Source organism: Trichosurus vulpecula, chromosome 1, assembly GCF_011100635.1.
Source record: "Trichosurus vulpecula isolate mTriVul1 chromosome 1, mTriVul1.pri, whole genome shotgun sequence".
NCBI lineage: Eukaryota > Metazoa > Chordata > Mammalia > Diprotodontia > Phalangeridae > Trichosurus > Trichosurus vulpecula.
The window spans coordinates 241,350,706-241,377,046 of record NC_050573.1 but is presented as its reverse complement, the minus strand read 5'-3'; the positions used below and the strand labels follow the sequence as shown (position 1 = coordinate 241,377,046).

Genomic DNA, 26,341 nt, shown 5'->3' with positions numbered 1-26,341 from the left:
CATCGCTTGTTACCAGAGTTAGGACGAAGCATTTGTATGCCTTAGTTAAGCTTTCAAAATTCATCATGTGTCACTGTGCTCTGGAGGCCTTGAGCCTTCATTAGGCTAGGACATATGACATATCATCAAATACATACCTATGTACTATGGAAAATTTGATTTTCTGAAATTATAAATATGTGTTTAAATAAAGTAGTGTTTTTTAAAAGCCCTCATTGTTACCCCCTAGTCTACCCCTAGTCCCAAGTCCTGCTTGTTCTCATTAGACTGAGGAATAGAGTTTTTATAACTGAAATACAGCAAAAGTTAACAATGGGGGAGGTATATGTAAGAGATATGGAGACAAGAAGTTAATGCTTAAATTCAAAATACATGATGTATACATATACATATTGTGGAATATTTTATACCATTTTATATCATTTTTGTAATTTCAATAAGACTCAGAGTCTGAACTGATTAACCAGAAGAAAAGCCTGATCCTAACAGTCTCTTTGTTCTCTGAGTAAACTCAGAATGCCTCTATCTTATGTCAACAAGCCCAGATAGGGCTGACTTAAGAGCATTCATTCCTTTTTCTGCCCATGGCCATTAAGAATGAGACCTTTAGCCCCGAGGAACTATTTTGAATTATGTGACTTTTTCTTATCTTAATATTTTATGAACATATACTATGTTATGTTATGGAATGTTAATGGCAAATTAAACACAGAGATCCTGGGTTGTAATTCCAATTGACACTTTGTCAACTATCCTGACTATTGTCCATTCCATTAAGGAAAATCCTCTTCTTGTATCATGGTTAAACATACATGGGAATCATAAAAGTGAGATAACACAGACTTGCTGAATCTGCTAAGAATAACGTATGTTTTTCTCATTTCTTTGTTCAGACAGTCAGAACTTATGCTCTGACTCCTTGTACATACAAGTAAGCTAGCTCTGCTATGCTTTAAGGGAAAATAATAAACAATATGGATTTTTCTATCACCTAGCTTGTTTGCCTCCTTTGACCAACTTTCAGATATTCATACAGATGCATTGTCTGTCTAGATTTTTAATGTAGACCCTCTAACTTTACACTGATATGAATGATTAAGGGTGAATATTCTTAAGATCTTTTTTCCTTTAGGACTGGAAGAATACATCAAGGCACATCTCTATCATCCCTCAGACCTGAACGTGAAGTTTTTGCTGTAGTCTGTTCACTTTTAAAACAGAGCTAGGATCTTTATCAGAGATATTTCAATACTTATCTGATACTCAATACACCATAAATATAAATGTTCTTTCCCTTAAAGAATATATTAATTAGTTAAGCTTATATTGACATTTGAGTTTCGGCCTAAAAGTGACACATTAAAAAAAATACCTGAATTCAAAAAACTGTTTAGATAAACCAAGGGTACTCACACCTAAAGCAAATATACATCGTCTTCTTTTCTGTGAGTGGAATTTCTGCCATTATCAAGAGTTATCTGTTGTTTCATCTAATCTGGATTTTTAAAAATTTCATGTTTTTTAATTTAAAATTTATCAAAGGATTATATTACAGGGTGTCCCAAAAATGTAAGTGCAGTTTCAGGTTTTAATAGTTTTTATTATACAGCCTGTACATAATTCTGCTCAGAACCCCTACAGATTTACAGGTAGACCTACCTATAATCCGGCATACCGGGTTAATCACCTAAACAAGCAGACAACTCAAAGTGTAGAATTCTAATCCCTCCCTCAGAGCCTTTTCAGATGCCTAATTAAATTTCCTGGCTTTTTTCTTGTTGCTATAAATAAACTTAGGAAAATCTACTTCCCAAACCTTTTCCTGTATACTGGTATTATTTGACCAGACTTAATACAAAACGCGGACATATTCAGCGTGGATACTAAACCCAGAGTGTTCAAGGGCCTGAGATTTTGGAGGTCATCTTTGGTCCGATCCATTTCATCTATTTAGGGGAATCTGTCAGGACTAACTTCTGAGCCATGCTTGTGATGTAGAATCTGTGAGCGTTCAAATATGATTGTGTGTTCATATTTCTATCGAGAGTAACCTTTCTAGTCACTCCCTCCGCTCTGCCGCTGCCCCCCTCGGCTTTTGTTACTCTTTGCAGGCCGCGGCGTAAGTGTCTTTCTCTTCACTTTACGCAGTGACTTTCCTAACACTTTTTTCCCCTATCCCGGGAGCCCATCTTCGGTCCCGGACTTGCTCCCTACACTCCGTAAGCCTTCCCCCGCGAGGGTTAACCCACTCCTAGCAGGGGTTGCTCAAGGTCATAGCCGCATATCGTTGCCCGGAGGCCAGGAAAAGGGACTGTAGCCTGACCTTTTCATTATTTAGCAGTGACCCTAAGTTGACTCCGTTCACTGGAGAGTTTTTAATGGGGTCGGTTTCTGCTGTTCCCCGCCCCCCACTTCCCCAGGCCACTCCTTCCTCCAGCCCTCCGGGCAGCCCTAGGCTCCTGCCTGCTCCTCTGGAAGGTTCCTTAGTCGAAGGCGGGGGCGCCTCCCCATAAAACTGGGGAGGAGCCGGCGGCGCCCGCAGCAGCGGCAGCGGCAGCGGCGACAGCAGCGAGAGCAGCGGGCAGGGCAGGGCAGGCGGTGACGGGTGGCCCCAGTTACGTCTCCTGCTCGGCTCTGCCCGCCCCGCTCCAGCAGGCGGAAACGGCCCATTTCCTCGGTAGGAGCCGCTGTAGAGGAGTGCCGGCCGCCGGCCCCGTTGCTGCTGCGCGTCTTCTTGCTTCAGCCTGGGGGGGGCTCCGGTCCTCTCCATCCTCCCGGGACCCGGCGTACGATCGGCAGGCAGCGCACGGTGCAGCCGCGCGGCTGGCCATGGACCTGGACATGCTGTCCCGGGAGTTTTCCCTGTATCTGGAGCACCAAGTCCGGGTCGGGTTCCTGGGCTCGGGCGTGGGCTTGTCTCTGGTCCTGGGCTTCAGCGTTGCCTACGCCTGCTACTACCTGAGCAGCATTGCCAAGGTGAGGTGGGGGGGTGGGGGTGGGGGACTGAAGAGCCCGAGCGCGCCGGGGGGCGGGGGTGGGAAGCGGAGGGAGAGGGATGGGGGCTGGGAGGGGAGACAAAGTGCGTCGTACTTAGTGAGGCCGAGAAGACTTGAATATTCCTACGCCGGGATGCAGGTGACTCTAGCGTGAGGTACCTGGTTTGAAAAAGAGCGGAAGGATGACTGCTTTCACCAAACTACCGGCGTTCACGCCGTAGCCAAAGTAAATGCTTTTAACGGGAAGACGCGGGAAACGGACCCTTCCCCCCGCGCCCCAGCGCCGAAGCTGCCCGTATTCATCTCCTTAGGGCGCTGAGGAGCTGCAAGCCGGGTCCCTTCCCCAGAAATGCCCTCGACCCCGGCTGACCGCAGAGCGCACCCCGCTAGAATGCGTGCCGTGCCGTCAGCGAGGCGCTTTATAATTGATGAACCATAGCACGGTGCTGTGTGTGTCCTCTTAACTTCGGTGTGGCTTCGTTGCCCAACCTACCCTACGCCGGAGCCGTTTCAGAAATAAAACTTGCAGTCCGTAGTTCCGATTCATTGTGAAATCCTTGCCGTAGGCCTCGTGGTAAATGTAGAGGATGACCGTGTGCGAGCACATAGTGTAATACTAACCACAGTTTTTTTAACCTTTCACTGGACTGGCCTTTCCCAGAAACCCCAACTGGTGACCGGGGGTGAGAGTCTGAGCCGCTTCCTTCAGGACCACTGCCCTGTAGTGACAGAAACCTACTACCCCACCATTTGGTGCTGGGAGAGCAGGGGGCAGACTTTACTGAGACCCTTCATCACTTCTAAGCCCCAGGTGCAGTACAGAAAGTAAGTAAATTTACCGGGTTTTTTCCTCCATAGTCATCCTTATTGCGTTGCAGGAAGGGACCCCATCACCATCCAATGCCTGGGCCTTAGTACTTCTGTTTACTAAATATAGTATGTGGGGCAAAGGTGTGAATGAAAGGCATCCGGGCCCAGAAATAAATACAGTAATTCAGATGGAATACTGATGTTTCTAGTTACTGCCACTCTACTTAAATTTTGACCTTAGACTGATCAAACAATCTCTAGAATTAAAGAAGTGTTTTTGTGCCTGTTTTCCAAGAAGTCATGCAGCGGTCCCAGAGTACCTAAATCCTTTGGTGATATGCACCATGGAAACTGAAAGATAAGCAGTTAGTGATGCAAAAGAAAAAAATGCAAAAGGTGGTATGCATTGTGAGCTGTGAGATGTGAACTTCACTTATGTACTGAGGTCACTTTATATTGGTGAATGAATTGATTCTGATAGTAATGACCTTCAGGCACTAAAGACAGTCCAGAATGTAGCAGTAACCAGGAGACAGAGATGGTGCCTATTATTAATTTCCCTGAGTCATCTAGTCCTTCTGGAGTTCCTTTTGTTGCCTGGAACTTTGACTGTTGGGGAGCATAGTGTGAGTGCATTGATGATTTCTGATGGGTACTTTAAAATATTTTAAAAGTGGCATCTGTTTACTTGATATTGATAGTAGATAACAAGGTTTAGCTGAAAACATAAGCTCTGAATTATATATATTTCTAATTCACTGACCTCCTAGATGAAATTAATCAAGTTGGAAATAATACTGGCTGTTCATCCATTTCATAATGATAGGAAAATGGGAGAATTTGGACTGCTTTCAGGCACTGTGAAAATTAGTCATTATTATAATAATTATTACATAGCATCTTTTTTATTCAGGCTGCTGAAGATAACTCAAAACCAAACGTTATTAATTATCATAATAACCTTACATTGAAAGAAAGTGGCTTTTATGTGGCTTCTCAGAAGTGTGCAGAAATGTAGAAAAGCATAACCATTTTTAAATGATCTGGTAATGTAGACCTGTGATTCATAAAATTAAGATTAAAAATAAAATTAAGATTCACTGTTACCAAGTATAAAGGTTACAAAAGAGAATCATTTTTGTCTTTTGAATTTTTTTTAAAGTGAGCTTCTTAAAACAACAGATGGAGGACAGATATCCCTGGACTGGTTTGATAATAATAAGAGTACGTGTTATTTGGATGCTAGCACACGACCGACTATCTTATTGCTGCCTGGCCTCACAGGAACAAGCAAAGAATCTTACATCCTTCATATGGTCCAGTTCAGTGAAGAATTAGGATACAGGTACCATTGAGTGTTTTATTCTAGCTAAATTAAATAGATGAAATACATGATGATGATGATGATAAATACATATTTCATATACTGGCATAATTTAAACATTCCTTTATACATGCTTTCCTCCCTACCTCTACTGCTATTTTCTTTAGAGTTGATTGACAGAGCATCAGGAGTAGATGATGACCTAGTTGGCACTATGGGGAACCACACTACAACCCTTTAAGAGCACAACTATATTCCTTAATGTTTCATTAAGTGCTTGGTTGAAGAATGAACAACTTCTTTCTCAAGTGTGGGGCCATATCCCAAATATGTAAAAACACTTAAAACATTAGAGTTTGTTCCAAGGTCACTCTTATCATTTCAGAGATGATCCACCTCTCTTCTGTCTGACCAAAGGTTGAGGGCTTATGGCAAGTGCTGCTGCAGCGGGGTTTTTTCGTATCTAGGCTTAGCCCAGTTTCCAGGCATGATTTTATTTTGCCCAGGCACCTTGGTAACAGCAAATTTTAAGTCCTATTTCTATTTATCTCTGCATCCTAAGGCAAAAATATTCGTAGTTGAAAGGGACTTTTGCATGTGTGGTTAAGTCTTTAACAAACTCAAATTCACAAATAGTAATCCCCATCAAGGCTAGCTTTAAAGAGGAAGGACATAGACATCTTATGCGAGGAGCATCTAAAATTGAGTAATGCTTTTATCCAACTCAGAACAATTATTTTAGGGAAAATGGAGGATGAACTTGTCAATAAAAATCCCCACACATCGTTATTCATACACTAGGGAAAAGAAATTCTTCACTAAAGTTGTATCAACTGGTTGACTGACCTTTTTGTATAGAGATAAGGACTAGACCTGTGATCTCATTGATTTAGAGTACTCCTCAGTGAGGAAACCCGCTCTGCCAATGCAGGTTAGTCCTTTCTCTGGTACTCATAGTATTAGAGTCTGGCCTGGAATGCTAAGAGGTTAAATGAGTTGCTAAGGATTATATAGGCAGTATGTAAGGGGCTTAAGGGCATCTAGGTGGTGAAGTGGATAGAATGCTAGGCCTTGGAGTCAGGAAGACTCATCTTCTTGCATTCAAATCTGGCCTCAGACACTAGCAGTGTGACCCCGGGCAAGTCACTTAACCCTCTTTGCCTCAGTTTCCTTATCTGTAAAATGAGCTGGAGAAGGAAATGGCAAATCACTCCAGTATCTCTGCCAAGAAAACCTCAAAAAGGGGTCATGAACAATCAGACGCAACTGAACAACGATAAAGGGGCTTAGAAGCAGTGCTTTCTGGCTCCAAGATCAGCTTTCTGTTCACTATGCTTATGCTACCTTGTACCGTTTTGACATATAAAACATATCCTGTGCGCCAGATAACACTTAGCATTTGTATTATTCTTAAATACCAGAATTGTAGTGGAAGGGAAATTTTTAGGCATGATCTCAGGTTAAGGTCTTTTTAAAGTTTTTAGTTTATGTTTAGAGTCTTTAGTCAATCAGGCTGAGCTGTAATGGCAGATCTAGATCTTAAGTATTTGTTAAACATTAGATGTGGACAGAAAGCATTATTGTTGGGATTGCTACCTCTAGGCTTGGCCTGAATCATTTTCGAAGCTATTAAAAAAAACCTCTTGGGACTGGACATAAGCCCCAAGTTACCACTAGGCAAAACTTCCTTCTGTCGCAGACCACTGTCAGGATCCTTAGGCTAAAAATCTTGCCCTGGGTTTCCAGGAAGTAGGAAAGAGTCTAGCTTGCTTGTATCTCCAGTGTTAGTTAACTGTGATCCAGTCACCAAATATTTATTCAGCACTTACTATGTGCAGTGCTCTGCGTCGGGTACTGGGAGAAGTGGAAATACACAGATATTTAAGAAATCGCCCCGGGTCTTAAGAAGCATTTCTTAATTTGGTATATGGAATAGGGGGGATTGGACTAGACCAGACTCTAAAGTTTGTAGATCCAGCCTATCTAGAAACTATTTTTAGATTAAGAAACTTTGGATCTTCATCTGACCAAGCTTGCCGGCAGCAGAATGAGTGAATAGACCTTGATCATCATGGTTACTCACTGGCCTTTAGTGGTAACCTCACCTGTTTGCGCTGAGGAGTCCTAGAATCCAGGTCAGAACCAGGTAAATAATGGAAAGAAATGCTACCTGGGTTTCAAAGGTCACGGAGTTAAAAATAGCCTGGAGGTTCCGGAGATGGTGATCTCAGGCTCTTAAGTAGTAATAATAATAATAATGAATAATAATGTAGTGCTTTACATTTTTAAACTGTTTCTCATTTGATCTTCACAACAACCATGTTAGGTGCTATTATCAGCCTTATTTTACTGATGAGAAAACTGAGGCTGAGAGAGGTTAAGTGATTTACCTAGGGTCATATAGCTAATAAGAGTCTGAAGCAGGATTTGAACTCAGGTTTTCCTGATCCCCAGTCCAGCACTTGACATTATACTGCACTAACCTAGGGGACAAACCAGTTCTAGGCCTCTGACTTGTTGAAATTGAGAGACTAGGGACTGTTGTTGGACATGTGGTGAACTCCCTGTACTGGGGTAGATAGGCAGCTGTTCTCATTTTGTGATCTTCGCAAGCTGCTTGGGGTACTAAGAGGTCATGTCATTTGCCCAGGGTCACACAGTCTGTAGGGGTCAGAGGTAGGACTTGAACCCAAATTGTCCTGATTCTGAGACTAGCTCTCTATTTTCTATGTTCCTGACAGCTCATCTCAACAAGGTGTTACTGGGCTTTGTTCTACATAGTAGAATACAGTTAAGCCACTACCTGACATGAAGTTCAGCATTTAAGGAAGTTTATGAACGTGGTTGTCATTATGGAACCATTTAATTCATTACTGTTTAGATGTAATCTAGGTACTAGAAATAGTTGGGCTCTTAGCTTGTGGAATAAAACACTAGATTTAAAAAAAATAAAATTATTCTTCTTTTAGTTAACAAATTCTCTATACTTTAGTTAACACATACAAAAGCTAATCCCTGTTGTTTTCAGACATATCACACTTGAAGCCTCTAACTTCAGCTTCTAATGCTAAATTTCTATGATCCTATGAACTCTACGAATTTGAAACTTAAAACAATTAAATGAACTTGGCTCCACTGATAATAAAACAAGGGTTTATTAAACATTGATTTTAAGATTATCGGTAGAATGTCTGGCCTACATAAGAGAATAACTGTTTCAAATCTCTTTAGAAGTAGCAAATTAGGTTACAAATAATTAATAGATATTAGTTATAAATCAAACTTCACTACTCATGCTCTCATCCATGTAAATGCTCTTTTGCCAATGCAGATTGCAGTCCATCTCTCTCTACAGATTGTATGTGATTGCTTTTCACAGCCTTCCATAAATACTCCAGAGAGGATATAACCAGAATACTAGAAGCTTATTCTAGGGCTTTTAACCTTCTGCAAGTAACCTTCTCTGAGATCTTTTAACATTGCCAGGATGCTAGTGAAGTTCTTGGCCTTTTCATTTGTTACTTCTTGCTCTATGACTGGCCTAATGCTTTTTTCAGTCATATTTCCTTAATGATGGCTCTTATGCTACTCTCTGCATACAGGTTATTCTTGTTGTTGTTCGGTTGTGTCTGACTCTTTGTGACCCCGTGGACCCCACTGTCCATGGGGTTTTCTTGGCAAAAATACTGGAATAGTTTGCCATTTTCTTCTCCAAATAGGGTCATTCTTAGAAAATCATGACAACAGATTTCCCAAGAAACTATATTGAGTTCTCTTAATCTAACTCATATTATCATATATACTTTTAATTAATATAGTTACTTTGAATATTTTGCCGACATTTTCACTCCAAAATAGGGAAGAAAGGAATTCTTGTAGCATCTGGATGCTAGGCTGCTGCTGTTCTTAATTTAGCTATTCATTTAACTCCTTAGACTCGTGATTTCATGAGTGCAGGTATAAGTCACAGTCTCTTCACACTTTATCATTCTGTGTGATTCTTATCTACATCTTTCTCTAAATCATCCTTAGAATATCTACTGCATGTGCTATAATCCTTTCTCTGGTTATTTTAATATCTGTATGGTACCATTTTAATATCTTCATGGTACCATGGTACCAAATTCTCTCTCTTGTTTTTCATTCTTGTTACATGACCAACCCATTTCCTTTGTCTTTGATGTTCTTTAAAAATTATTTATTTTTAGTTTTCAGCATTCACTTTTATAAGATTTTGAGTTCTCAATTTCCTCCCTCCTCTGCCCTCTCCCCAAGATGGCATGCAGTCTGACATAGGCTATACATGTACAATCATATTAAACAGATTTCCACATTAGTCATGTTGTGAAAGAAGAATCATAACAAAAGGGAAAAACCATGAGAAAGAAAAAACAAAAAAAGAGAAAATAGTATGCTTTGATCTGCATTCTGACTCCATAGTTTTTCTCCAGATATGGATAGATAGCGTTTTCTATCATAAGTCTTTTGGAATTGTCTTAGATCATTGCATTGCTGAGTAGAGCTAAAAGTCTATCAAGTTGGTCCGCACACAGTGTTGCTGTTACTGCATACAGTGTTCTAGTTCTGTTCACTTCACTCAGCATCAGTTCATATAAATCTTTGCAGGTTTCTCTGAAATCCAACTGCTCATAATTTCTTATGGAACAATAGTATTCCATTACATTCATATAGCACAACTTGTTCAATCATTCCCCAGTTAATGGGTATCCCTTCAATTTCCAATTCTTTGCCACCACAAAAAGAGCTGCTATAAATATTTTTGTGCATGTGGGTTCTTTTCCCTTTTTATGATCTCTTTGGAATACAGACCTAGTAGTGGTATTGCTGGATCAAAGGGTAGGCACAGTTTGATAGCCCTTTGGGCATAGTTCCAAATTGCTCTCTGGAATGGTTGGATCAGTTCACAACTCCACTAACAATGCATTAGTGTTCCAATTTTCCCACATCTTTTCCAGCATTTATCATTTTCCTGTTTGGTCATGCTAGTCAATCTGATAGTTGTGATGTGGTACCTCAAGAGTTATTTTCATTTGCATTTCTCTAATAGTGATTTAGAGCATTTTTTAATATGACTATAGATAGCTTTAATTCCTTCATCTGAAAACTGCCTGTTCATATCCTTTGACCATTTTTCATTTCAGGAATAACTTGTATTCTTATAAATTTGACTCAGTTCTCTATATATTTTAGAAATGAGGCCTTTTTTTGATGACGTCTTACATCACAATGTGAATGTAAATATGTTGCTACTCAATATTTACCCTGCTTCTTTCCATCACTCTTAAGTACATTCATTAATCTTTGAGATTCTAACCCTCAAGTTATTTCAAGAATTTGAAGGACTCTCATAGGAAAGAGAGATTAAATTTGTTCTGTTCTTCCTCAGAGAGAAGAACAAAAACAACGGGTATAAGTTTTAGAAAGGCAGATTTAAGCTCCATGTAAAGAAAAGCTTTCTAATTATTAGAGCTGTTGCAGAGTGGAGTGGAGTGGGCTGCCTCAGGGAGTAGTGCATTCTAAGGCAGCATGGGGTAGGGAGGTAGTAAATAGAGCACTGGACTTGGTAAGGAAGACCTGGGCTTAGATTCCACCTCACAGTTACTAGTTATTTGACCTGGGACAAACCACTTAATCTCCTTGAGCCTCAGATTCCTCATTTGTAAAATGAGAAGATTGGACACTATGACCTTTTAGGTCCCTTCCGGCTCTAAATCTAAGCTCTTGTTAACGGTCACTGAAGTTTTTTAGGTAAGGCTGGAATGGCCACTTGTTTTGGATGTTGTAGAAAGGATTCTCGATTAGGTTGCCCGAGATTCTTGTTTAATTGACCCTCATTGGTAACCTTTAAAAATAGTTTCAGTGAATCATTGAGAATGGAAGCTAGATTGTAGGGGTTGGGCACAGTGAATAGTATTGCTGGAGATATTGGGGATACAACGAAAAGTAAAAACATGGTACTTGCCATCAGGGAGCTCACATTCTAACAAGAGAGACGATAGATAATAGACATGCAAACAACTAGGTATATACAAGATGTATACAGTGTGTAAGTTCTCAAAAGCTACGCAAACACAGTTAAAACCCAGGCAGCTTCAACCAAGCTGGAAAGGCTTTGAATCTAGTGCCAATTTCAAACTGGATCTGCTGTCTGAGGACCAACCTAAGTACAACTGAATTCCTTGGCCATAGCAACCCATCAGACAGATAGAAATGTATAATGGCCCACAGTCTTATGTAACTCCACAGTGATAGAGGCAGGATGGAGGATGCTGAAATTTATACTGTGTGGATCATCTACAAAGATTGGTACTCTCTGACTGAAAAGTTTGCTAACAACCAACATGCTAATAGACTTCTGGAGAAACTAAACTACATCCGTATTGGCATCACTGTTAACCAGAAAACATAAGGAATTTGGAGTAAATGGAAGGATGTCTCTTAAGCTGGAGAGCCCGTTCTTTGTGCTATCACTGTTCATGCTTTGCCAAACCCCAGCTCTGGATTGGTGTTACATTCCGCCTTCTCAGCTCCTACTCACATGCTGCTGAACGTAGCTAGAGAAAGACACGCAACCATGCTGACTGCATCCTCTATAAACTGATGTTAGCTACTTTCAACTGGGCCTTTAGTACGGAAAGCCAATACTTATCCCTTATTCACTCCTCAAGCCTCCCATACCACCACCTGCCTTCTCTCTTCCCATGAGCAGAACACCTCACTTCATGCTTATTGAGAGAATAGGGGCTATTTGCCATTACCTCCTTCATCTTTTCTGCATCGCACAGTCAATTCCCTCCACCCCATATGGGCAAGAATCCACAAAATGAAAAGGAATGGATAGGTTAAGATCTGTGCAAGCAGAGTAGGTGCCCATTCTTGGTGAAACAATGGATCTGTTATATACCACCTCCTTTAGGTCTTGAGTTGAATCAATCTAAATAATTACTAAAGTACTTAGAAGGTGCTTGAGGCAGAAGCTGTTCCATCTTGGGATTTAGTAATCCCAGTGCCTAGTGAGCATTTAATACATGTTTGTTGAAGTGAATTGCATAGAAGGGATTAAACCTCCTGTCATTTCAGCCAGACTCTAGATGATTAAGAAGAAATGTGAATTTTTCTAGGAAGTGTCTGAAGCAATATGAGGTAAAGTGAGTCCTTGTATCAACAATCCGGCTAGCAGCTGCTGTGAGGGTGTAAAACCAACAACAACCAGCTCACAGAACACTGCAAGCCCAGGTCCTTTTGATCTGCTTTACTTAAGGAAAGCAACGTTAAGGGGTTAACAATCTTACTTTAATCCAGCATACAAATAACATCCACCTAGTTCAGGGGAAAAAGCCAGCACCCTGAATTACAGACCAAATACAATTTGTAGTTACCAACATCTGAGTCTTCAGCCGGGGAGCTCATTACAACGGCTGGCCCAGAGTCACGTGCCACTCTTGCTGTGGCTAAGAGCTCCGAGAGAAAACGCCAACCTCTGCACTTATATATCCTGTTCAGGGCCCCAAGGGCCCTGATCTCACCCAGGCTGGGTGTGGAAAAGTTCCCCACCCCCAATATCACATCAGACACAAATCAATGGCTCCCAATGTCTCAGTGCTGAGAAATACAAAAACATCCCACTCTATCTGCCCCATTCAAACAAAGGCCAGAATCATTAAAGGTCAACAGCAAAAAGTTCCACCTTAATTATCATTACAGTCCTATGTAGGGATTCCATGTCACAGAAAGTCAACCTGTTTTCTGCCCCCTGGCAGGACAGTCTGGCCGAGGTATTATAATCAATCCCAGGAAAAAATGTACAGTGTATCTGAGTCTTTTACTTCTTTCTGCCTTTTCTTTATGACCATTTTGTGGTGGACAGAAGAATTACAGATGAATTCCAACCATTTAAGATTCCTACACTGGAAACGGAATTGGCAGAGAATAGGTTGAAGCTAGTGGAAGAATTAAAGTTTGAGGTATTGTGAAGATGGGTGATAAATTCTGTCGCTGTCCCCCAATACCACAGACTTGCTGTGTTACCACAGACAAGTTATTTGACTAATCTATCTTCGTTTCCTCAAATGGAATGATGAAAAGTAGTATTAGAGAATTTCTGTGGTCCCTTTGAACTTTAAGGGATTTTGAGTCTATGAATCTGGAGGACAGATAGTCAAGAGTTGACTGTATTAAAGTTTGTGACATGCTTATTTCAAACGTGGTGTTAAATACCTTGGACTTCATGTTTTGGGAAAAGTTACACATGGTTGTATTTACTTTAATTCTCCTGCTTTCTGACAGAATAAAATAGGAAATATTCACCTGCTATGACTGGTGATCAGGCCTTCCATAATCTGGTTCCAACCTACCTTCCTAAATTTATCTGCCTTTGCTACCCTTTTTGTAGGCTTACTTTAGTGAGACTGGTCTGCTCACTGTTACTCTGTCATGCCTTATACATTCCTACCTTTCTGTTGTTTTTTTTCCCCATGCTCTTCTCTGCAACCTGGAATGTCATCCATACTCTTCTTGTCTTTATCTTCTTCATGTCCTGCTTCAGGTCTCCTTCTTTGACCACTATAGCTCACAAAAATCTCTTCCTTCTTTAAACTCACATTACTTCTTATCAATAAGACCTATCCAGAAGTAGAATGTGTACCTCAAAAGGTCATGGGTTTCCTTTAATTAGGGGTTTTAGAATGGTCCCAGATCCTTTCCAAGTCAGAGCCTGTGTAGATAATGGATTTGTGTCAGTTTTTGCATTGTTACTTTGTAAGCCTTAAAGTTACATAAGAATTAGTTTTTGTTGTATTTGCTTTGTATTCTTTAATTTAAAATTTTTCTTGTGCACATACCTTGTCCCCCCAATTATACTGTAATCTACTTGGAGATTGGGACTGTGTACTACATTTTTGTACCCCTATCACATTGTGGAAGTCTTTTGGTGAAGGGAGGAGGTCAGTGTGTTTCCAACCCTGGAAGAAATGGTGTAAAGCACATTGAGATAGTATTTGGTAGCAATTGCCTGGTTCTTCTTCCCATACGAGAGATTTTAGCCCATGTCTGAAACGTGAAAGAAAATCTTATTTGTAACTATTACTGTACTTCAGTCCTTTTTTCCAGTCATCTTTTGTCTTGTCCCCTTTTTAGATAGTGGTGTTGACACCATGGCAGGTTCAGTGGGTATTTCCTTATGTAAAGCTTTTTTTCACTCTAAGAGGCTTTTTAAAGACTATGCTTGTGACAAGTAGTATTTCATAGTTGTATAGGCTTTACCATTTATAATATTCTTTCTTCACAACAGTACTTTGAAGTAGATATTTGAAGTGTTGTTGCCTTAATTTGACATATGGGAAAACTGAATTCTAGAGAGGTTAAGGACTTACTAACCACATCTCTAAGCCAGTCTTCTTGATTCCAAATTTGGTGCAGCTAGGCTTAACTGTACTGCACCCAAAACCTCACAAAAGGCTAAGGAAGATCAAGGTTACAACTAACTTGATCACTAATTGTCGTGTAACTTGGAAAGCTTTCTATAGAGTTATATAGTAGTTAATTTATATCCAGGTGAAGCTTGTTTTCCCATTTGCTGTCAAGGGAAAGACAAACCAGCTACTTGCTAACACTACTCCAATGTTTCTTTATGTATTTGCAGTATAAATAAATCTGGTTCCTCTGACCGTTTGTCCTGAAACTTGTTTCTTAGATTTTAAAATATTGTATTGCTTCTATCTGAGTCCTACCGCAGTTTTCCTCTTCATATTTAGTTGTGGAGATAAATCCCTTTCAAAAGCATATGCTGATGATTCCATGTTGGCTGAGGAGGTCGGACCTTAGCTCCTTAAAAGTAGAGGATTTCATTTTATTTATTTATACACACACACATATGTTTATGTATATGTTTTGTATACCATCTAGCTCACTAAGGCTTTTTTGAGTGCCCACAATAATAAACTATCCTTAAGAAAAAAATTAAAACCTAAAATGACTTAGATGAGTAAGAGATATGAACAGACAAATGCAAGATTAATTTTAATAAGGACAAGAGTGAAGTAGTTAATTTGAAGAGAAGTAAACTATGCATATCAGATTGGGTTTTGCAAGTGTATGGGGGGAAACACATGAATTCCATATAGCACTTAAAATAAAATGGCATGATGCTAGGTAGTGCAGTGAAGAGAGCAGTGGGCCTAGAATCAGAAAGACTTGAGTTAGAATCTGACATCAGACACTTATTAGAAGTCTAACTAGCTGACCCTGGGCAAGTCACTTAACCTCAGTTTCCACAACTGTAAAATGGGGATAATAATGGCGCCTACCTCTAAGGCTTATTGTAAGGATCAAATGAGGCAATATTTTTTAAAGTATTTAGCATAGTGCTTGGCACATAGTAAGTACTATGAAAATGCTTATTCTCCTCCCTACTAAGATCCAAAAAGAATACAGAAAACATAAACCTTTCCACACTCGTGGATATTTAGGTCTTTACTAGAAATGTTTTGGACAGTTTATTTTAAAGTGCCCAAATATGTGGGACAGGTTATAACTGTGGTAGGAATTCAGAGCAGAGTGGGCTTATCCTAGAAAAGACTTGGTTATCCCCAGTAGTCCTCCAAGTCACACCATACTCTGGCTGAAAGCAGAAGTCCAGATGAACCAAAGAGTAGAAGAGCAGTTAGGTTATCATGTACAATTCCCAATACTTTTTGTTTTGAGATAGTGTGCATCTTATTAGGAAACCTGATGATAAATCACAGGAAGAGGATGTTTTTGGACTGTGGTTAGTTGGGGTGCCTGCATGATAGAGATTAGGGTGACACTTGAAGGAAATAGCTGATTGCCATACATGAGCCTTCTAGAGCCACACCATTTCAGTTGACACACAGTTGAAGGTCTACTTAATTTTCTACTTATTGCTACTTTAAATGTGGGTGAGAACCAGGGAGAAATGATAGCTTATAGCAACTACCAGTTTAGATTGTCTGGGTCAGACTTTGAGGTCAGCTAAATCAGTTCAAGATCTCTGCTGGGAATTACATAATGAAGAAGGGAGTGTTTTCCTTGTTTTGTTTTGTTTTAACTTACAGAATTGCTCCACTTGTCCTGGTTGTTCCCCCTTTATGGGACACCTTGGGGAAAAAAACGCTTTGTGCATACATGTAAGCAGGAAATATTTTTTACAACAGACAAGCATATTTGTTGTTCTCACAATAAGTATTTTTCTGTTATTTGAAACTGAAATCTCTCATTTATAATGGTTTTTAACAAGTATACATTACAAATATAGGAAGAAATTAGTAAAAATATTTTATTAGTAATACTAAACACATTTTAAGTGCCTATTCTATGAATTCAGTGGTATACCTTATGTGCACATAAGTTCAATCAGATGAGATTTGTAGACATTTACATAAGGTAAAGAAGAAATCACTTTCAGTTTGTTTCACTACACCTTTAATTGCTTTAAAAATACAGGTTAATTAAGATTTTCATACACTTTGTGACCAAAAAAGTTTGAAATAATGAAAATTACTTTCTTGATTTTTAGATGTGTGGTTTTTAACAACAGAGGAGTGTCGGGTGAGAATCTTCTGGTAAGAATGACTTTAAATAAAAAGGTCAACTTTTTTATAAGTAGCATTTCAGTTTTTGAAGCTAAGAACTTTCTTAAAAGCATGTTCTATTTTGAGATGCATAGCTATTTTTCAGAAGTATGGTTCAATAGTTCTCCTAACCTTTGAATAGAAAATGACTTTGTATCAAGGTTGATTTAGTATTAAATGCACCTATGTAAGCCCATGTTTCTATAGAAGAACTTAACTATTTAGAATATATTTGAATACCCAGATCTAAATGTGAAATAACCTTTCTTTTGCTAAGTGAAAAGAATATTTGAGGAGTTAGGAAACCTGTATTTTAGTCCCAGGTTTGTCACAACTCACTGTGACTTTGAGAAAAACAGGTAACTTCTCTGGACCTCACTTTCCTCATCGGTAAAATAAGGAGTTGGACTAGAGGATGTCTAAAATGTTTTGTGAACTCTTTCCTGCTTCATCTTTTACCTATAACCCAAAATGAGTAGTTTGGTACTCAAAATCATGGAGCCGTTTGTGGCCTATCTGGACTGGGACCCAGATCTCCTGAATGTTGGCTTCTTTGTTTGGACTGGACTGTCTGATTTTACCATACCCAGTGAGGAAGCTAATGCAGAGATGGCACTTTCTCTGTCATTTATAGTGGGGTATTGAGAGGTTAAAGGACATGTCCTGAGTAATTTTTTTCATTTTTGTTTTTAACCCCTAATGTTTTTCCTATACATCATGCTGCTACTCTAAAGATAAGAATGTTTTCTGGAATGGGAAAGCCTCATCGGAGGTCTAGATCAAAGGTGTCAAACTCCTACCTTGCACAGCAATAGCCTGCACAACTCCCCAAGTACAGCTAGAATCAGATCAAAATGTAATTAGGAAATGTTTAACAAAATAAACATGTAATACAACATAGATAATATTAATTTGTGGTTTTCTAAGTCAACATGTGGCTTACAGAGATTCATTTCTATTAGACACCACTAGTAGTTGGATATTTATCCAGAATATGAACGCCCTCTCCAAAGTTCTTAATGAATGATTGTCCATTCAATTTAAACACCGTAAGTAAAGGAGAGAGACCACTGGACCACTCTGACTGTCAGGAAGTCCTTCCTTATACTCTGATACTCAGATATACATGTGATTTAAGCAATATAGGTATTTACTTCAGTAGAAGAGAGGTCCCAACCCATCCATACTCCTCATTCTGTTTGACTCTTCAGTCATTCAGTAAGAATTTATCTCATACTCATGGTATTCCAAGCCCCATGGTATTCCTAATTGGAATAAACATACAAAGAAGGAAATAGCCTTTACTTTTTGTTTTGTTTTTGGCAGGGCAGTTGGGGTTAAGTGACTTGCCCAAGGTCACACAGCTAGTGCATGTGTCAAATGTCTGAGGTCGCATTTGAACTCAGGTCCTCCTGACTCCAGGGCTGGTGCTCTACTCACTGCGCCACCTAGCTGCCCCATAGCCTTTACTTTTAATGAGCTTATTGTCCTATAAATCTTCCAACCATAATTCTGGGGTCCATATTCTGGATCAAGGGTCCCTAACCTAGGGTCTTGGAACTTCTTAACCTGGGGTCTTGGAACCTCATTTTCTTAATATTTTCCATTATAATTGGTTTCCATCATAATCTCATGTTATTTTATCTTATGCATTTAAAAACTATCATTTTGGGAAGGGCTCTAGACTGTTAGAGAGCTCCATGACGCCAAAGGGTCCACGACAGACACAAAAACGGTTGAGAACGCCAGCCCTGGATCCCTTGACATTGCATGGATTCTAGTGAAACAATAAGAGGGAACATCAGTTTTCCCTCGCTCTTCCTTCCTGTGTAGTCGCCTCCTCTTCCAGTCAAACAGCCCTCGGACCAGACATGCATCTCTTCAGTTCTTTGTTGATAATATGCTGCATATATATATATATATATGTATAACTCATATAAATAAACTAATAATAACTAATAATACAATAAATAATAAGTTCATATAAATAACTCATCTGCCATGTTTCTCTTCCTTAGCCGTTGGGTGACTTTCGTCTTTAATTCTTCTGAGACTGCATCACATCCTGTAGACTGCCTCCATCCATAATGATGATAAAAATATATAGCTCTATACATTAATTATCTCACAACAATCCTGGGGGGTAGGAGCTATGATTATTCTCATTTTACAGATGAGGAAACTAAGGCAGACGGAGGTTAAGTGACTTGCCTAGGATCACACACCTAGTAAGTATGTGAGGCTGGATTAACACTCAGGTCTTTTTGACTCCAAATCTAGCATCCTAGATACTGTATCATGTACCTGCCATCAGGCATTAGACTGCTTGTTCCAAAAATCTGTTATTTGTTCAAGTTTCTGATATACAGCTAGCTAGATCTATAACCTGCTTCCCTTCCTGTGGTTAGATATTATATTATATAGATTTAAGTTCGTATCTCCTAAAGAACAAGTTGAGCAAAATAGCTTTGTGGAACAAAACCAAAACCTGTTGATATATCTTCTGCTTACGCTAAAGAACAAAGTAGATAAGGTTTTACTTTTTCATTTGATGCAAGGCTCTAGACCATTTTCAGTCAGTGATTTTAGGCTCAAACTAAAATGGATCTTTTTTTTGTTTCATACATAGAGAGTTTTACTTATCTGTGTGAAAGGTAACATATATCCCTTTCTTATGTGGATATTGTGGTTGCTGAAAGGGGCAGAAAAAAAGTATTGTATAAGGAACATGGGCAAAATCAGCTTGGGGAGAGACTGTCTGTTCCAAGGACCTAGAGAACACTGCCCCCCAGACACTACCTATTTGAAGGCAGAGCACCGGCTAATTTAAAGATGGCTACATTGCATTGTGGTCCATCCGCTCAATGATACATGACTATTTTCAGTGGTTGGGAGGTTATAACTGAGAAAGTATAAATAAATTACTTTTGGGGAAATGTGGGATGATTACATAAAGACTGATGGGGTCATACCTGACAGAAAAGTGGACTTTTGAGTTTCATATCATAAGTTAGAGCAAGGTCACACCGTGATCTGAGGCATCAGAAGCCGAGAGAGGAGATAAGAGATGACCAGATGAAGGTGGAAGCAAGAGAGCACAGAAGGTGGAGACCGAAGAAATAGAATACAGAAGCTGAGTTGAGCTGACAGGCAGGCTCTGTAGCTGTTTTATTGAAAAGCACACTGGTTGAAGGTATTGCTTTGCTAGTTGACTGGAAAAAGGCCGTGTAAACTAAGAGAACTAACTGAATCCAGATAGGTGCTATAGTTGCTGGGAAATGATTGGAGAAGAGTTGAATCCTATGACTATGTGGCTTACTGAACTCTAGCCTAGAAAGGAGAAAATTCTCCGCAGTACTTGTATTGCCTTTTCCTGCCCTCTATAATTGAATATAGGGAGAAGGAGAAAGACAGACTTTACATCTATTTTGAACAATTTTGATATATTTTGCTGAAAGAATAACTTTTTCTCCACACCTTGCAAAGGGAGGTTGTGGGCTAACAGAACTTGATACTGCTTCGGTAGCTTTGCCCTGTAGTAGAGCTTGTGAGGAGGAGGAGGAGGGTGAGCAGATAAGCAGAGAAGCAGTTTTGCCCAGAAGAGACCAAGGCTATCAAGGCCTGCCATACAGGATTACAGCTTGCCCTTGGCATATGAATTTCCCTTATCATATGCCTCCCTGCTAGGTTTCTCTAAGTGTACATCCAGCCTCCTCCATGGACTCTGTGTACATCGCTGCAGAGTGTGGACTAGGTTTACAAGTCGACTTTTATTTTGATTATTGCTTATTTTGCCTTCTAATTTAGTAAGTGTTTCGTGATTAAGAGTCAGTGCTGTTGATGTGACTGATTTTGTATAAATTGGAAGCACACCAATGGGGACTCAGGACATACAGTGTCCTGAGTAGAGTGGTAGGAGTGTGGCATCCTCTCCCCACTTCCCTTTCGCCCCACCAGAGTTACCCATAAAACCTTGAAAGGTTGAAGTTATTTGATAGAATTGGTATATGCTCCTTTGGAAACCCTAGACCTGTCAATTGTGAATGCAGGCTGAGCAAGCCAACCCAGAAAAAGAGGAGGATGTGGGCCTCATGACAGGCATTGGTGACTAGAGTACAAATAGATATGTTGTTTTACCCAAGTAGCATAGAAGCTCCTTGAGCGCAAGGTATGTTTTATTTTGGCACTTAACAGATGATTGAATTGAATTCTACATGGCATAATCTCAGGGCTTTTCATCATCTTGATTGTCCACCACTGGATGCTCTCTAACTTCTCAATGCCCTTCCTAAGATGTGGCTCCCAAAACTGAACACATTACTTTAGATAGATTCTGAATGGGGCAGAGTACAACAGGATTCCTACACAGTCTTGACTGCCATGACTCTTAATAGAGCCTAAGAAGGAACACATTACTTTTTGGCTGTCATATCTTCTTGTTGACTCATGACTAGCAGCCCCATTTAAATGCCTAAATCTATTTCAAATGAATTGCTATCTAGCCGTATGGCTTCCATCCTCTACTTGTTAAGTTTCTTGAACCCAGGCAAGAGTTTACGTTTCTCCTTGTTAAATTTCATCTTTCTAGATTGGTCCTATGTTCCAGCCTATCTCAATCCTTTTGGATCCTGACTCTGTCATTGGTGATGTTAGCTTATCCTTTCTAGGTTTGTGTCATTTGCACCTTTATCTAAGGCACTGATAAAAATATTAAATAGCACAGAGCTTAGCACACATCCCTGGGGAACTCCAGTAGAGACTTTTTTCCAGTTTGAGACTACTCCATTAATGATCACTCTATGGATCTACTGGTCCAAAGGTTTTCCTTCTTTCACTTTCTATCATCAGCTTAATATAGAACCTTGACCATTCCCCTTTATTCTCTGACCAAGCCATTGGTAAATCCACCCTCCCTTAATTCATCTGAGGTAAGGTCAGAGCTAAAAAGTTTGGTTTAGTAGGATATTAATGGCCTAAAATCTAATCTATCTTACAAGGTATTAAAAATACATTTTTGGGACCCTGCTATGCCTTTAAACCATCTATCTAACTGAATCTCTGGTTCTTCTCTTCTAATGCCAGATTCTTCAGTGTGGATTCCATTCCCGCCATGGTGGCGAAACAGCTCTCTCCAAAGTGACTAGTGACCTTCCCGTCACTAAATCCAATGCTCTTCATTACATCCACATCTTTCTTGACTTTTGTGGTGTTTGTCAATGGGGACCACTGACCTTGTTGATATCTCTCCTGCTGTGCTTCCTGTGATTCTGCGCTTTTGAAGCTCTCGTCATATTTCCCAGTCTCTCTTGCTAGCTTTACAGTTTTTAGTGCTTTTTCATTCTCAAATTATTTTGTATTTGCTTGTATTATACATATTGTAGAATATAATCCCTTTGATGTTAGGGACTGTTTAATTTTTGTGTTTGTATCCCCAGTGCCTAGCATATAACAGATACTTAATAAGAGGGAGGTGAAAAAGCACTAAATTTAGAGCCAGAAGAGCTGGATTCAAAACCCCTATCTGCCATTTATTATGACTCTGGGCACATCGCTTAGCCCCCTCCCTTGGTCTCAGTTTCCTTATTTGCAAAGTTAATGGGGTTGAACTAAATGGCTTCTAAGGCCCTTTCCGGTTTCAGTCTGTGATCTTAAATTTGTTTGTTGAATTGAATATATCTTATTCCTAATCCTAATGTGGACTAGGTTGCCCAGGGTTTTGCCCTTCTTTTCTTTCTCTTGATATCCTCTTGCTGTGATTTCATCACATTCCTGGCTTCATTTTTCACTTTTTTATGCAGTTGATTCCCAGATCTATATCTTTACTCCCCAGCTTCTCCCCAGACTTCCACTTGCCTATTTTTAGTTACCTTCTCTAACTCTGGATCCAACTCAGTATTTTTAAAATGGAGTTCACCTAATGAAACTTGCCTCTCTCACAACAGTGCTCTGTTAATGGCACCATCATTTCTCCAGGCTTCCAGGCTTGTAACAATTAGAGCCATCTTTGACTCTTCCCTCATCCTCATCCCACACATCCAATCAGTGCCAGATCTTATCTACTTGTACACATCTAGTTCCTTCTTTCTTTCTCTTTAATCTCTCTCAGTAGCTTAATATGGTAGTAGCTTAATCTTGTGCTAGTTCATGGAAAATAAAATATTCTGAGGGAGTAAAATATTCAAATATCTAGAACGAACTGACTCATGTACCACCTAATTTACTTAAATTAGCTTTTCTACCAATGCCAAATATCAAATATCCTATTACTTTAAAGAGGTATGTACTAATTTTCCATGGGTCTTTTTGTCTATTAGTTTAGGGTTTTATGTGTACAAGATCTGCGTAGCAGTAAGATATTAGGGGTTACCCATAAACAACTCAAAATTTTAAAGCTAAGCTTTTTTAACAGATAGACCCACATGTGCAAAAAATGCTGAATAAGTTGTCTTTTTTTTTAACATAAATCCTGCTGACAAATTCAGTGCCCAATATGAATGAGCATAAAAGCAGATATTGTTCTGTTTGCATTTTCCCCCTGACTTCAAGCCAAAAATGCTCTCGATGGTTTAAATCATTTGGATTGTATTATATACAGACTGTCAAGCTGGCATCTGCCCTTCAGGGAACCCTTCCTCCTCCTCCCTGCCACTTAGGTTCTTATAAAGGTGACAGTGGAACCATTGTGTGGTTGAACTTTAATTGAAGCCATCCCAGGGAGTTTAACCTCACCAAACTACAGGGAAGTGGCTTGTGAAGCCTTGCCCACCTTTTTGGTCAGTAGCAGAGTGATAGCTTGTTTTTTGTTTAAAAAAAAAGTATACCACTGGCACTGGTGGGTGGACTCTACAAAGTTAGTTTCAGAGACTTAAGTGAAAGTCTTATAACCACTGTTTTCTTTTGGGATTGTTTGGTGAATCTGTTAACCAAAGTTATATCCCATTCACGCATTAATTTTTTGCATATCTTGAGAGAGCTTTCACAATGAAGCCCTTCTGCTATGAACAGAGCCCTTATTAAGTTCAAATTCAACATATGAAAAGATTACTTGTTTTAGTGTATTATATGTGAACATAATCAGCTTTACATGTTTTAGCATCATAAGAATCTACTGTGATGTAAAGCAGAGAGGGTTCTGCTATTTCTGAAGGGCAAAAGAAATTCTCAGTTGGTGTATGAAGATTATTTTAACAAAAGAATTATCCTAGAGTACCACTTTTCTTTCAGGATTTAATGCCTGAAGGAAATTAAAAGATTTATAAGAAATTCTTCTTTTAAAACTACCTAATAATGAAATTTTGTAGTGGTACCTATTTTGTACTCATGGAATGCTTTTCATAAGGAAGTATTTTATTCTTATTTTTCTGTAGCTTCTATGAAAGTGTAGTTTGTTTTTTCATTCCTAGAGTGAAACTATTGTCATAGATGACTGAAATAAAATTTAAGTGTGAGTCTATGGTCAAGTGAACAAGCATTTATAAAGTGATGGTGTGCTAAACACAGTTTCAATTTACTGAGGTTTTTAAACTATATTTTCCTCATAGACCAAAAAAAAAACAATAGGCCACTGTTGAAAGTAGTCTTGTTAAAAAACAGCCACAATTATTTTTACCTTTGCAGACTACTCCATACATATGCAAATGAAAAATTACCATAATCAACAGCCAGCATGTCAAACACAAAGAAATGGTTATTTCTATTTTGTAATACATTTCTGTTTTAAAATTTTATTTATTATATACTGTGAAACTAATTTTTATTTATATTCTAGTTTACAGTGCAAATCTTTTGTTTGTTTTATCTATGACTGCTTATAGACATCAAGGACTTATTGTTGTGCTAATACTGAAGATTTGGAAACTGTTATTCACCATGTACATAGCCTATACCCATCAGCCCCATTTCTGGCAGCAGGGGTATCTATGGGAGGGTAAGTTGGTTTTTTTTATAAGCTCTTTAATTGAATTATAATATGAATTATGCCTCATGTTCAGAGTAACATCGATACATACACATTTTTTAAAGTTTGATTTTCCTTAAGTGATTTTGATTAATTCACTCCTTCCTTCATTCAGTAACACTCATTATGCCTTCTGTGTGTGTGCTGAGACCTGTGAAACCAATCCACTTACATTGGTCCCTGTAGTAAAATGGGCATATGGATTACATAGGCCTAACTTGAAGCCCTTTTTCATTTCCCATGGGGATTGACTTCTGTCACTCAGCTACTACCCCTTTTTGGACTTAGCATCTAGCCCAGTGCTCCTCACTTGATAAATATTTGTCAGTGGCTGAAATCAAAAGGCCACACTCTTGGGTTTAAGGTTTGCTATGGAGCTAGATGCCACAGATCCATAGTGGAAGTGAGACAAGAATAGAGCTCTAGTTTTGGGCTTAAATTCACTCACTGCCTTCTCCTGGTGGCCTCCTCCTAAAATGTACTTTTCTATTCTATTGGTTAGTGCTCTTGTGTTGTTGGCTTTATGCTCTTTGATCTCTAAACTCCAAATTTTGGCTATTTTGCACTGTTTTATTTTTAAATGCTGTCATGCATGGTGTTTGAACTTGCTTTTGGATTTAGTTTGAGCATTTATGTTCATATTTTTATAATATTACTAATAGTTCTGTTTTTCGTTATTCCAGGGGAGAGCTAAGGAAAGCTAAAAATTGCTCTTGTTTTCATGTGTTCATAGCTTCATAGTATTGCTATTGCTACTCAATCTATTTTTCATTTTTTTTAGAGGAGAGCTCAGGAAAACTAAAAATACTCCTCAGTATTGATTATGGTTCAGAATCAAAGATCCTAACCTAGTTTTATTGGTGAACTTCTGAAATTAAACACACGTTTTTCTTAATTTTGTAATTTCCTGTTTATATCATTGTTTTGAGTTTTAAAACACCTAAGTGCTGTATTTATCTACTAATGCATAATCTTTATAAATTACAGATTCATCCAAGCATATGATAGATTTTTTAACCAATACCCTGATAGCTATAATACTCAGAATTCAATTCAGCATCTATTTATCTTAAAGAATAAAATATTTCCCTCCTCAGAAAAGAAAAAAAAGGGGGGAAAATCTTGCATTAACATGGAAAGTCTGCCTTGACCTACAAAAAGAAGAAGTCTGAATCAAAGACAAAAAGTTGGACAAAGTCTCTGAATTGTGCTTAACCCAAGTGTTCAGCTTGGTTGTTTTTTTTTTCCCCTTACCCCTTAACTTTACAGGAAAGGATGCCAGCGGAAAGTTGTTCCCTTAATCATATAAGTCTCTAACTTATTATTGTAGGACAGATCCTTACATAAACAGGACTAGATTCTCTATTCATGTGATCAAGAAAAATGCCTATTCATGTCACAATGAATCTGCAGTGCCTGAAGGCAGGACTTGACCATTAGCCTTTTCAGCTGGTTGAATATTAATGTCTTGTAATGGGTTTGAAGAAAATGCCCTTTCTTGTTGCCTAGCATTGTGACACATTCCCATGTGGGTTCACCAAATAGGGTTACACTTTTTCACTTGAATGCTTCAGTCAAAAGCACTACTCTATTGAGCATCTCTAGGCCGAATACAAATACTAGTTGTTGCTACCAGCTTGGGATA

The 26,341-nt window shown here is 39.0% G+C and overlaps 1 protein-coding gene across 1 annotated transcript in view; it reads left to right on the top strand.

Annotated features, from left to right (window-relative positions):
- The first annotated feature begins 2,472 nt into the window (after window positions 1-2,472).
- Window positions 2,473-26,341, top strand: part of ABHD3 (abhydrolase domain containing 3, phospholipase) — a 36,037-nt gene continuing 12,168 nt past the window's right edge. The window contains exons 1-5 of the mRNA XM_036738317.1: window positions 2,473-2,976; window positions 3,658-3,821; window positions 4,969-5,151; window positions 16,685-16,730; window positions 24,554-24,666. Of these exons, the coding sequence (XP_036594212.1) occupies window positions 2,830-2,976; window positions 3,658-3,821; window positions 4,969-5,151; window positions 16,685-16,730; window positions 24,554-24,666 (653 nt within the window). The 5' untranslated portion in view covers window positions 2,473-2,829. The remainder of the gene's footprint in view (window positions 2,977-3,657; window positions 3,822-4,968; window positions 5,152-16,684; window positions 16,731-24,553; window positions 24,667-26,341) is intronic.